The 14,577-nt window shown below is 36.5% G+C and overlaps 1 protein-coding gene across 1 annotated transcript; it reads left to right on the top strand.

Moving 5' to 3' along the window:
* Positions 1 to 3,634: 3,634 nt before the first annotated feature.
* Positions 3,635 to 13,473, top strand: LOC123541449 (zinc finger protein 883-like). The gene is made up of 2 exons (XM_045326942.2): positions 3,635 to 3,750; positions 10,234 to 13,473. Exon 2 carries the CDS (start codon positions 10,289 to 10,291, stop codon positions 12,257 to 12,259), a length of 1,971 nt encoding a protein of 656 aa, XP_045182877.2. The 5' UTR covers positions 3,635 to 3,750; positions 10,234 to 10,288; the 3' UTR covers positions 12,260 to 13,473.
* Positions 13,474 to 14,577: the final 1,104 nt, after the last annotated feature.

Raw genomic sequence — 14,577 nt, 5'->3', positions numbered from 1 at the left:
AATAGAGGCACTTCATTTTTTATCTAAGTACAACGTACTATATCAACATCAGGAGAAGGCTATTTCGTTCCATAAATTTAATTTCTTGCGAGTGGATGTTCAATAATTATTTGAGCCGTGCAATGAGAAAACCAACATAGAGGCTTTGCGACTAGCATGGATCCATCATCATCCAGACCAGCCTGCGCATCCGCACAGTCTGGTCAGGATCAATGCTGTTCGCTTTCAAAGTCCAAAGTAATTAGAGAAACTGTTAGCGAACAGCATGGATCCTGTCCAGACTGCGCGGATGCGGAGTCTGGTCTGGATCCATCCCAGTATACACCTGACGTCGTACCGACGTTGGTTAGACGTTGGATTTTGGTCGCGAGGTCGGCGACCTGAATCCAACGTCTAACCAACGTCATATCCACGACGTCTAATAGACGTCAGACTTAGACGTATAGAGGACGTTGGAATTAGGTTGGATAGAAAGTCTAATAAATGTTTTAGTTATAAATCTAATTAATTCATGATACTTGTTTTCATAAAGGCCTGGGCATGCGCTTATAAATAAAAGTCCATTAGCACATCAAACATTATTAATTTAACTATGTTACAATATCGCATGATATTGTCTATTTTCGGAAACGGATTTTTTCACGAATTTAAACTGTTCAAGAAAAAAAAAATGCATTCTATTTTAACCGACGTCAAATGCCTACTGGGATGCTGGTCGCAAAGCCATTATGTTGGTTTTCTCATGGTACGGCTCATTTATTCTGTGGTACTAGTGTTGTGCATTTGTTGAGTTTCCACTTTTTCTATATGTATAATGTTTTTTTGTTTACAGAAAAGAATACAAGCCCCTACACTGGTAAGTTTAAAAACCCTGTATTGTCTAAAACATGCATTCGTTCTTTTTTTTTTTTTTTTTTTTTTTTTTTTTTTTTTTTTGATTTAACGTCGCACAGACACATGATAGGTTCCAGCTTTAATGGTGGAGGAAGACCCCAGGTGCCCCTCCGGTCATTAATTTCATCACGAGCGGACACCTGGGTAGAACCACCGACCTTCCGTAAGCCAGCTGGATGGCTTCCTCACATGAAAAATTCAACGCCCCGAGTGAGGCTCGAACCCACATCGATGGTGGACAAGTGATTTGAAGTCAGCGATCTTAACCACTATATATTAAACATATATATTTTTATTCAAGGCGTTCATTGTAGTTTTGTTGAAAAAGAATATATCAGAAAATATATTTATAGTAGGCAGTAGTTATTTCCACTCTTTTTATGAACTACAAGTAGATAGGCATATTTTATTGTTTAAATATGACGAAAAACTTGAAGCGAAATGAAATCTATAGCATACAATAATAATGATAATAATGAAATAATAATTATAGTCCATAAAATAAACAAACGTGTTTTTAAACATGGACGAATCCAAACGGAAGGAAAAGAAGCATTTTATAGGAATATTTCGATGGCAAAATACAATACATATCCGTAGCCCTGGCCAACCTATAAACCGGTCCAGTCTATTTTGTAAGTGCAACAACTAGGTTGACTCATTTAAACGAGCTGTAAATACAAGCTGTTTATTTACAACGCTTAGAACGCAAAGACGTGGCGACGTAAGGAGTAATGTTTGACGTTCCGCTGAATTACGCCTCAGTTGCAATAGGGCCGTGACTTTCTGTCTCTCCATGCCATTTGAAATTCAGTAACCAACCGAAGCAGCGCAGGAATGATATTTCCTATATCCAGACTGGTTCTTAGGCAAAAACTAACTTTATTTACATGTAAAGAGCAATATGTTTTGACAGAAATGATAGCAGCGAAGCCCTAATCCTGATTGTTACTGTACCAACAGTGCATTTAAGTTTCAGTTGTTGTTATTCCATACTATTTTATTTTTTTCTGCAGTGAGAGGTAAATCGGTAGTTCTCTCCAACATAATGGATATATGTTTATAATAAACAAGCATGCGGTGTTTAACATCATTAAATTTTGTTGCGTCTCAACATTACAGACAGACAGACAGACAGAAAGACAGATATTTTTATTCAAGAGTTCTCCATTGTACATTCTCTATAACACATAAGTTACATAAATAGTATCAACGTGAAACTACACATAGATTACGTAAATACTATCAACGTGCAATTATAAACAGTTTGGATACGAAGTTATATAAATGGAAAAGGAATAAATAATTGTATAAACCTTTATGAATGGAGATGGAGATGAACAAATTTAAATTTTAACATTTTAGAGCATTAGAACTAGCACACCTTTCTTTCTCAAATAAAGCCAAATTAATAAGTTCTGTTCTGTTAGTACTAATTAACAATTGGATATACAAAATGTATTTAAAAACTTATGGTCTAACATGATATAATCTATTCACATATTTTCGTCTTAAATCAGAATAATACGTGCAAATACATATAAAGTGATACTCGTCTTCAAAAGACAATGTAATATGAATATAATATTTTGCATAAAAAATGGAGTCCATTTTCATAAAACGTGTGTTTTTTTTACGAAATCCTTTGTCATGAATACGCTCAGTTGGTCTCAATAAAAAAGAGTTAAAGTTTTGGTAGGTGTCAAAATAATCAGATATCACACCAAAATTAATTAACTTAACTTTAATTACTTTAAAAGTAGGATGTGCCAATTACTTTTTTCTTAATTAGCCTGAGAAAGAATGACAGAGTTAGCAAAGGAAATAAGCAATAAGAATCAATAATTACAATTATAGCTTTCCGCTACACTGAAATGGTTTTCTTTTTTTATATAAATGGTGGCGTTTTCTGGCCAAATGTATCAAACGCTATTAGACACTTATCAAAGGAACATCGATTTTGTCAGGTAAATCGCGTCGTTAATATTATTTCCAGGTATTATATCCATTGATGTTTTGTTGATTGTGGAACGTCGAACCGATATATAATATGAGACTCTGGTAAAGTTAGATAATGTGTAATTTCTAGATCTCATTTCTAAGAACTGGAATAGATCTAGAATCTACTGTAAAATTAGAAATTGTTATTGTCTCTCGAAAACAAACAGATTATTTGAATTAATAAAAATTATAAGATGCCGTGTGAGATAAAATTCTATAGACTAGCTTTGAAGTAATCACCAAAATTTGAATGATAAATCTAGTTGGAAATTAAAGGCATATTAGCAATATAAGATGTTGATTTATCACTAAACTAGCCAACTTTAGAACAACGTAGAATTAATGCTACACTAATCGTGCTGTACAAGATCTGGACCACAACCACCTAACACTATCTAGAAACAAGAACTTCTTTGAGCCGTTCTCACATCAGATTTTACTAACGATATTAATATAATCAGAGAAACACAGTCGGAGTTAAAGTTTCATGACATCCAAACTGTTAATTATCTTTTATCGTTTACTGCATGTTCACTGCAGGTTTCAAACGAAGTTACTGCAATCAGGAAGGTCTAATACCTATCAGTTGTTCCAGCTGCAATACAGTCTTGCTGCCTTTTGTGCAACATCAACCATTCCATATAGACAGTTAATATCATGAAGTACGGTAGTCAGTTAACAAATTAAATCGTTATTGACAATGGATTACTTCCCTTTATTCTTTTACGCCATTTGTAATAGGAAAATAGAAACAGGTGTTGAAAACTTAAACGACATAAACGGTAAGAGGTGTAGAGTAGTGGTTAATTGTTTCCATCACGTTTCGTTGCCTCAGAATTTTGAGGAATTGGAGGGGTAAGGTATCCTAGTCCAAGCAAAGAAGTATAAAGATTTTTAGCTCTTTCATCCTGGCTACCATTGTGCACAGGTGCCAGACACATAACCAAATATTTACTTAATAGACCTATCCAGTATATGTATATAATAGATTTTATATACATATATAGGTCTATTAAGTAAAATATTTGGTTATGTGTCTAGCACCTGTGCCATTGTGCTGTGTCCTTGGTGAGTCGCGAGGGTGCAGGTGAACCGTTACCGTACGCAAACCAAAGTGTAGATCTACCCAAAAATAAAAAAAGTGAAAATGAACGGTCCACAAGAAGTCAAAATGTTATGTACCCATTTTGTCTATTAGAAGTCAAAAAAGGTACCAATGTTCTTTCAGTTTTATTAGTCAAAATAGATCTAGTTGTCGTTCAAATTCAGATTGTTTTATAATTATATATGTGCCCGGGCAATCTAAACATCAAAACTTTGAGAAACTAAAATAATGAAGGATAAATCACAATACACAGTCATTTAAATTTATTGGTTTTATCGCTTGCACTTATTTTTGGATATTATTTAATCTTTTTTTACATTTATAAACCAATGAGGATTCAATTCAATCCCCTTTCGATAAATGAAAGTTTTTAGCTCACCTGTCACATAGTGAGCTTTTGTGATCTCGCAGCGTCCGTCGTCCGTGCGTGCGTGCGTAAACTTTTGCTTGTGACCACTCTAGAGGTCACATTTTTCATGGGATCTTTATGAAAGTTGGTGAGAATGTTCATCTTGATGATATCTAGGTCAAATTTGAAACGGAGTCACGTGTGGTCCAAAACTAGGTCAGTAGGTCTAAAAATAGAAAATCCTTGTGACCTCCCTAGAGGCCATATTTTTCAATGGATCTTCATGAAAGTTGGTCAGAATGTTCATCTTGATGATATCTAGGTCAAGATCGAAACTGGGTCACCTGCGGTCAAAAACTAGGTCAGTAGGTCTAAAAATAGAAAAACCCTGTGACCTCTCTAGATGCCATACTTTTCTAGGTCAAGTTTGAAACTGGGTCACGTGCCATCAAAAACTAGGTCAGTAGGTCAGTAAATAAAAAAAACCTTATGACCTCTCTAGAGGCCATAATTTTCATGGGATCTGCATAAAAGTTGGTCTGAATGTTCATCTTGATGATATCTAGGTCAAGCTCGAAACTGGGTCATGTGCGTTACAAAACTAGGTCAGTAGGTCTAAAAATAGAAAAACCTTGTGACCTCTCTAGAGGCCATACTTTTCGTGGATCTTCATGAAAGTTAGTCAGAATGTTCACCTTGATGATGTCTAGGTCAAGTTCGAAACTGGGTCACGTGCCATCAAAAACTAGGACAGTAGGTCAAATAATAAAAAAAACCTGTGACCTCTCTAGAGGCCATATTTTTCATGGGATCTGTATGAAATATGGTCTGAATGTCCATCTTGATGATATCTAGGTCAAGTTTGAAAGTGGGTCAACTGCGATCAAAAACTAGGTCAGTAGGTCTAAAAATAGAAAAACCTTTTGACCTCTCTAGAGGCCATACTTTTGAATGGATCTTCATGAAAATTGGTCAGAATGTTCACCTTGATGATATCTAGGTCACTTTCGAAACTGGGTCACGTGCGGTCAAAAACTAGGTCAGTAGGTCAAATAATAAAAAAACCTTGTGACCTCTCTAGAGGCCATATTTTTCATGGGATCTGTATGGAAATTGGTCTGAATGTTCATCTTCATGATATCTAGGTCAGGTTTGAAAGTGGGTCAACTGCAGTCAAAAACTAGGTCAGTAGATCTAAAAATAGTAAAACGGAAAAACCTTTTGACCTCTCTAGAGACCATATTTTTGAATGGATCTTCATGAAAATTGGTCAGAATGTTCACCTTGATGATATCTAGGTCAGTTTCGAAACTGGGTCACGTGCGGTCAAAAACTAGGTCATTAGGTCAAGTAATAGAAAAGCCTTGTGACCTCTCTAGAGGCCATATTTTTCATGAGATCTTCATGAAAATTGGTGAGAATGTTCATCTTGATGATATCTAGGTCAGATTTGAAACTGAGTCACGTGTGGTCCAAAACTAGGTCAGTAGGTCTAAAAATAGAAAATCCTTGTGACCTCCCTAGAGGCCATATTTTTCAATGGATCTTCATGAAAGTTGGTCAGAATGTTCATCTTGATGATATCTAGGTCAAGTTCGAAACTGGGTCACCTGCGGTCGAAAACTAGGTCAGTAGGTCTAAAAATAGAAAAACCTTGTGACCTCTCTAGATGCCATACTTTTCTAGGTCAAGTTTGAAACTGGGTCACGTGCCATCAAAACTAGGTCAGTAGGTGAAATAATAAAAAAAACCTTATGACTTCTCTAGAGGCCAGAATTTTCATGGGATCTGCATAAAAGTTGGTCTGAATGTTCATCTTAATGATATCTAGGTCAAGTTCGAAACTGGGTCACGTGCGTTACAAAACTAGGTCAGTAGGTCTAAAAATAGAAAACCTTGTGACCTCTCTAGAGGCCATACTTTTCATGGATCTTCATGAAAGTTAGTCAGAATGTTCACCTTGATAATGTCTAGGTCAAGTTCGAAACTGGGTCACGTGCCATCAAAAACTAGGACAGTATGTCAAATAATAAAAAAAACCTGTGACCTCTCTAGAGGCCATATTTTTCATGGGATCTGTATGAAATTTGGTCTGAATGTCCATCTTGATGATATCTAGATCAAGTTTGAAAGTGGGTCAACTGCGATCAAAAACTAGGTCAGTAGGTCTAAAAATAGAAAAACCTTGTGACCTCTCTAGAGGCCATACTTTTGAATGGATCTTCATGAAAATTGGTCAGAATGTTCACCTTGATGATATCTAGGTCACTTTCGAAACTGGATCACGTGCGGTCAAAAACTAGGTCAGTAGGTCAAATAATAAAAAAAACCTTGTGACCTCTCTAGAGGCCATATTTTTCATGGGATCTGTATGGAAATTGGTCTGAATGTTCATCTTCATGATATCTAGGTCAGGTTTGAAAGTGGGTCAACTGCGGTCAAAAACTAGGTCAGTAGATCTAAAAATAGTAAAACGGAAAAACCTTTTGACCTCTCTAGAGGCCATATTTTTGAATGGATCTTCATGAAAATTGGTCAGAATGTTCACCTTGATGATATCTAGGTCAGTTTCGAAACTTGGTCACGTGCGGACAAAAACTAGGTCATTAGGTCAAGTAATAGAAAAGCCTTGTGACCTCTCTAGAGGCCATATTTTTCATGAGATCTTCATGAAAATTGGTGAGAATGTTCATCTTGATGATATCTAGGTCAAATTTGAAACTGAATCACGTGTGGTCCAAAACTAGGTCAGTAGGTCTAAAAATAGAAAATCCTTGTGACCTCCCTAGAGGCCATATTTTTCAATGGATCTTCATGAAAGTTGGTCAGAATGTTCATCTTCATGATATCTAGGTCAAGTTCGAAACTGGGTCACCTGCGGTCAAAAACTAGGTCAGTAGGTCTAAAAATAGAAAAACCTTGTGACCTCTCTAGATGCCATACTTTTCTAGGTCAAGTTTGAAACTGGGTCACGTGCCATCAAAAACTAGGTCAGTAGGTCAAATAATAAAAAAAGCCGTATGACCTCTCTAGAGGCCATAATTTTCATGGGATCTGCATAAAAGTTGGTCTGAATGTTCATCTTGATGATATCTAGGTCAAGATCGAAACTGGGTCACGTGCGTTACAAAACTAGGTCAGTAGGTCTAAAAATAGAAAAACCTTGTGACCTCTCTAGATGCCATACTTTTCATGGATCTTCATGAAAGTTAGTCAGAATGTTCACCTTGATGATGTCTAGGTCAAGTTCGAAACTGGGTCACGTGCCATCAAAAACTAGGACAGTAGGTCAAATAATAAAAAAAAATGTGACCTCTCTAGATGCCATATTTTTCATGGGATATGTATGAAGTATGGTCTGAATGTCCATCTTGATGATATCTAGGTCAAGTTTGAAAGTGGGTCAACTGCGATCAAAAACTAGGTCAGTAGGTCTAAAAATAGAAAAACCTTTTGACCTCTCTAGAGGCCATACTTTTGAATGGATCTTCATGAAAATTGGTCAGAATGTTCACCTTGATGATATCTAGGTCACTTTCGAAACTGGGTTACGTGCGGTCAAAAACTAGGTCAGTAGGTCAAATAATAAAAAAACCTTGTGACCTCTCTAGAGGCCATATTTTTCATGGGATCTGTATGGAAATTGGTCTGAATGTCCATCTTGATGATATCAAGGTCAGGTTTGAAAGTGGGTCAACTGCGGTCAAAAACTAGGTCAGTAGATCTAAAAATAGTAAAACTGAAAAACCTTTTGACCTCTCTAGAGGCCATACTTTTGAATGGATCTTCATGAAAATTGGTCAGAATGTTCACCTTGATGATATCTAGGTCAGTTTCGAAACTGGGTCACGTGCGGTCAAAAACTAGGTCATTAGGTCAAGTAATAGAAAAGCCTTGTGACCTCTCTAGAGGCCATATTTTTCATGAGATCTTCATGAAAATTGGTGAGAATGTTCAACTTGATGATATCTAGGTCAAATTCAAAACTGGGTCACCTGAGCTCAAAAACTAGGTCACTGTGTCAAATGATAGAAAAAAACGACGTCATACTCAGTTCAAAACTGGGCATATGGGGACAGGTGAGCGATTCAGGACCATCATGGTCCTCTTGTCAAAGAATCATAAATTACATCTATAGGGAAATGACGCAAATGAAATTGTGCGTTTTTAGCTCGACTATTCATAGAATAGCAGAGCTATTGGACTCGCCTGGGCACACTTACTTACTGTGATTAACTAACTTACATTGCACAAGTTACATGACTATTTTGCTTTTTTACAAAATTATGCCCCTTTTTCAACTTAGTAATTTTTGGTAAAGGTTTTGTATGTAAGCTGGTCTCTCAGTTACCACTTATGGGAATGGATTGAAACTTCACACACTTGTTCACTGTCATGATCTGATATGCACAAAGCAGGTCACATAACTCCTTTTGTTGTTTATGTTTTCAAAATTATGCCCTATTTTCGACTTTAAAGTTTTTTGTATGTAAGCCAGTATCTCAGTATCCACTAATGGGAAAGGATTGAAACTTCACACACTTGTTCACTGTCATGATATGAGTGGCAGTGTAAATGTTCAATAACTCTACTTTGCATTTTACAAAATTATGCCCCTTTTTCAACTTAGCAGTTTTTGGTTAAATTCTAATATGTAAGCTGGTATCTCAGTACACACTAATGGGAATGGATTGAAACTTCACACACTTGTCCACTGTTATGAGCTGAGAAGCACTTTGCAGATTCCATAACCCTGTTTTGCGTTTTTTATGCCCCCAGCATCTACTGATGCGGGAGGCATTTAGTGATTGTCCTGTCCATTCTTTCTTTCATTCGTTTTTTCGTTCGTTCGTCCGTCAGTTCAAGGTTAACCAAATGGGACCATTTCGTCAAGCATCAATACCCAGTACTAGAATGACTTGATACTAATGCAGATGTAACCTGTGACCATTCCTCATCTTCAGACATCACATGACCTCAGTTTGACCTTGACCTCATTTTGGACTTAGGTTGCTTTATATGGGCCATCTCTTGGATAAGCAAATGGGACTGTTTCGTCTAGCATCAATACCGCTTACAAGAATGAATTGATACTAATACAGATGTAACCTGTGACCATTCCTCATCTTCAGACATCACCTGACCTCAGTTTGATCTTGACCTCATTTTGGACTTGGGTTGCTTTATATGGGCCATCTCTTGGTTAACCAAATGGGAACATTTGGTCTAGCATCAATACCGCTTACAAGAATGTAATGATACTAATACAAATGTAACCTGTGACCATTCCTCATCTTCAAACATCACCTGACCTCAGTTTGACTTTGACCTTGTTTTGGACCTAGGTTGCTTTGTATCGACAACGATGCCACTGGGGGCATCAAGCGTTTATTGAATGCAGCTCCTTGTGCTAAATTATGCCCCTTTTTCGACTTTGTATTCATTCATTTGACAAGGTTGTTGAATAGTCAAACGTTGCTATCCTCCGACAGCTCTTGTTATACCTGTACTTTTGAATGGCGTTATTAGATGCAGTCAGATATGTATAATAGAATATGACCATTTTTAAAAACAACTTGTTGGCATGATGCAGTGAAAACCTGGTTTTCGTGGAATTTCCCAGTTGTCTTGTTCTTAAAAGATGCACCAAAATATAAGACTGGACTGAAATTATATTTGAAAACTATTTATTTCAGCATACCAAAGATTTATTTTGTCTTGTTAAAATTTGAAAATGGACAAAATTTTGTGATTTCTTCTTCATTCACCACAGAAGAAAATGTTGGAGATATTTAGCAGTTTAGCAATTCACTGGCCTTACCTTGGATTGTCCTTTAATGTGTTTAATACATGAACTTAATCATTTTACCTGTTGACATTCCAGATACACTGTAAAAAGCACATTTCTAGAGGATGTTACAGTGACAAGCGTCGAAATCATGCAATCAGAAGGGAAGGAACTTGAGGAAGGTGAACATATGACAAGCACTGAAACCATGGAAACAGAATTGAAGGTACCAGGGGATGATCAGGGGATGTCAAGCACTGAAAACATGGACGAAAAAGTTAAGATACTTGAGGAAGGTCTGAGGACGACAGATGCTCAAAGTATGGAAACAGATGTAGAAAGTGAATTGATGACAACCACCAAAACAACGGAAACAGAAGTAGATCTGAATAAAGAAGATCTTGTGTCTGGTTTTAAATCCACGGTTTGTTCTCAAGAGGCCACTAGGAAAGAACCTTTGATAAAAGACATAGACATAAAAAATGTGCATTTAAGTACCGGTAAAACAGGGAAGGTCACATGTAATATTTGCCAACGTGAATTAAGTAATAAACACAAATTGAAGAGTCATATTGAAACAGTTCATAAGCCAAAGGGTAATCTGATGTGCAGTATCTGTAAGATGAAGTTTACTTCAGATGGACATTTAGAGAGACATATAAGAATTTTCCATCTTTCTAAGAAACAGCTGACATGTGAGGTGTGTGAAAAAGAGTTCAAACAGAAAACAGAATATCAGAAACATATTGCTACCCATACAGGACCAGAGTGTACACTTTGTAAGGAGTCATTTGGCTCTATAAGAATTTTGATGCAACATAGAAGGACATTTCATGGCCTTGAGAGGCCTTTTGAGTGTTCTATATGTAAGAAGTCCTTCAAAACTTCAGGCAACCTTGGTGATCATCTTAAATATCATATGGGTGAAAAAAAGTTTGAATGCAGTTTTTGCCAGAAGCTATTTGTCAGGCCACAACATCTTGATGAGCATATGAAAATTCACACTGGAGACAAACGTTTTCAGTGTGAGAAATGTGATTATAAATGTACTTCAAATGGCAATTTGAAAAAACATATGCGTGTTCATACTGGAGAAAAGCCGTATCAGTGCACACTTTGCGAATATGCATGTTCGGAGAGCTCAGCACTTAATGTTCATATGAAAATGCATCTTGGTATCAAAGAACATGAGTGTACCTTTTGCCAAAAAAGATTTAGAACTTCATCAGATTTGAAAAAACATATGTTAGTTCATACTGGGGAGCGAATATATAAATGTTCAACTTGCTCAAAATCATTTCCATGTGTAAGCACATTGAATCAACATATGCGTTATCATTCTGGAGAAAGACCACACAAATGTGACATATGTATGAAGGCTTTTGTAAGAAGCTATGAATTAAAAATTCATTATCGTGTTCATACAGGAGAACGTCCATATTCCTGCAAAATATGTAATAAGTCATTTAGAAGCGGAGGTGGTTTGAAGAAACATATGCCAGTTCACTCTATGGAAAAGGCATTTCAGTGTGAACAATGTTCAGCTAAATTTGCACATAAGGAATCCTTACGTATTCACATTAGAGCACATTCTGGTATCAAACCATTCCAGTGTAAGCAATGCAGTAAAGAGTTCCATCTTTTAACGTTACTGAAAAATCATATGCGGAGACACACGGGAGAAAAAAGTCATACCTGTGGGGATTGTGGGAAGATGTTTTACAATGCAGGTTGTCTTGCAGTTCATGCAAGAGTACATGCTGACCTTAGACCGTATGTCTGTCAGATATGTAAAATGTCCTTCAGGGAACCAGACAAGTTAAAAGAACACAGAAGAACAAAACACGAGGGAGTCCGAGCCTTTCAGTGTCAGATATGCAAGAAAGAATTTACATCTGCTGCCATTTTAGAATCTCATAGGCACACGCATTCTTCTGATCGATGTTTTGTTTGCGGTATTTGCAACATGACGTTTAAGCGCAGATCCACCCTAGAGAAACATACAAAAGTTCACAAGGAGTCTGAAGCATACGATGTGTCTTGTGATATTTGTAAGAAAACGTTTGCACACAAAAAACACTTGATAATGCACTTGAAATCCCATTTGAAAGATGGTGCGTAGGACATTTGTGCTAGTGAGTGGCTGGCTGCATTAAAAAAAATTGTTATCTTTTTATTATCTGTGTGTTTGCTATAAAAGGTCACTGTTGTAATTATAAACTGTTGGCATGATGATGTTTAATTATGGAATGTGGTCACTCAATTTAACTGTATAGCATAGTTCTGATTTAATGCTGATGTAAAGTGGGACATGATTTCACACAATTTAACATATGTGCCACGCCATGAGAAAACCAACATAGTGGCTTTGCGACCAGCATGGATCCAGACCAGCCTGCACATCCACGCAGTCTGGTCAGGATCCATGCTGTTCACTTTCAAAGCCTATTGGAATTAAAGAAACAGTTAACGAACAGTATGGATCCTGACCAGACTGCGCGGATGCGCAGGCTGGTCTGGATCCATGTTGGTCGCAAAGCCACTACGTTGGTTTTCCCATGGCGTGGCTCATATTTCTTTGCATCTTTTAAACAGACTCAGCCAAACAGAATCTGGTGGTCGCTGAGAGAGTTATGTGCTCCCAGAAAATTGACAGTTTGCATATGTTATACAGGGTAACCACTTACCTTGAAAAGTTTTTAGGTAAAAATGACGTTTTCAATGTCAGTGAATTGTCAGGTTAAATCATGATAATGGTCAGTGAAAAATAAAATTTTAGAAAAGTCAGGGAAAAATGAAATTCTGGACCCATGTTATAAATGTTAAGCGGCTATGGCAGTCTTTAAGTAATATTTCCAAACACATTTTGGTGTAATTTTGTAACCAAGTGTTTGTCTTTCACAGAGAGATTTCATGAATAATTTCATTGGCCGTCTGTTTTTTCTTTCTTTCGTTTTTTTATTATATCAGCTAGAGTTTCCGTACTGCATCAACAGGATTTATACATTGTAATAAGTGCTATATTGGTTTTGATATATCGTTTTTATATGATTTTAATAAGCGCCTGAACCACTTTACCTTTTAACATAATTATGTAGAGTTAATATAAATGCTTATGTTCTGTAGTTTGTATAGTGACATTGTTTGTTACAATATTCTTAAAGAACTAACGTGTACTTGTATATAGTAATTTGTGTTTTAAATTGTTTTTAGTTCTCACTGCTCATGTATGTATTTGTTGGAAATTGAAATAAAGAAATAAATCTTCAATCAAATTTCATTGTGTCCTTTTGCAATAGATAATTTAAATGTAAAGCTGCAGTTATTTTTTTTCTTATTATTATTATTATTTTTATTTTGGCATTAAGATAAAAAATGATATATTTCATTATTAACTGCATTTACAGTTACAATAGATCTTTTCCTTTTAAGGGCCTTTCATCTGAAAAGATAAAAAAAAACACTGTGGGTTCAGCTAAGATACATTTATATAAAGTCCAGTGTTTGTCGACAATTTTTAGATTGCTTAATGTACTATCCTTACGGTGTTTTGTAACCCATCAGGGGTTCAACATATTCCCAAGACGAAAACCTAGGAGGCTGTGGAAGACCTCGGGTATGAAAAAATGAGCAAATATTGCTTAACGGTCTTGGTAAGTATGTCTCCACACCACTGTGGTGGGAGACATATTCGTTTACTCCGGTCTGTGTGTCAGTCCGTCTGTAACAAATTTTGTCCGCGCTCTTAGTCAAACATTTCTCATTCGATCTTCACCACACTTGAACAACATTCCTCGGCCAAGTAGAATAACTAGCTAATTCGGCCCAGGAATTATGGCTCTTGAATTACCGAAAATCGGCCTTTTTACTCTTGTCCGCGAATAGATATCATTTGATTTTCACCAAGCCTTAAACAAAACGTGTTTGCCAATAAGTCCTCTGACAAGTTTGATTACTAGCCAAATCGCCTCAGGAACTCCAGAATTATTGCCCTTGAATTACGCAAAATCAGCCTTTTTACTCTTAAAAGGTTTGTTGGAGATATGCGCTTTTCTCAAAAGTACATCTAATTGTCATGTATGTAACAACAAAACTGGGTTTAGAAACATGGAAAATTTGTAAATAAACAAAGAACTAGAAAATGATGTCGGTATTGCCGTTTCACATATCAAAAGAGTATATACTGGAAATTTAAAAATAATGTTCTCGCAAGAAACAGCAGGTCCAGTTCTAAAACAATTTTATATGAACGTTTACTGGGTGACCTTTGACGAAGATTGTACAATGATTTTGTTTTGTCAAAAAGAAAAAAAAACGGCCGCGGAGGTGTGTGGTCACTTTTCCCTTCTTATAGACAGTTTCCTTGCATAATCATCTACTAAAGCAGTAACCGTTCAGGCAAGCAGCGTAAATCGGATGAGCGATCTAGGGCCATCGTAG

Source organism: Mercenaria mercenaria, chromosome 16 (assembly GCF_021730395.1).
Source record: "Mercenaria mercenaria strain notata chromosome 16, MADL_Memer_1, whole genome shotgun sequence".
In the NCBI taxonomy this organism is placed as follows: domain Eukaryota; kingdom Metazoa; phylum Mollusca; class Bivalvia; order Venerida; family Veneridae; genus Mercenaria; species Mercenaria mercenaria.
This window is presented reverse-complemented; position numbering and strand designations above follow the sequence as displayed.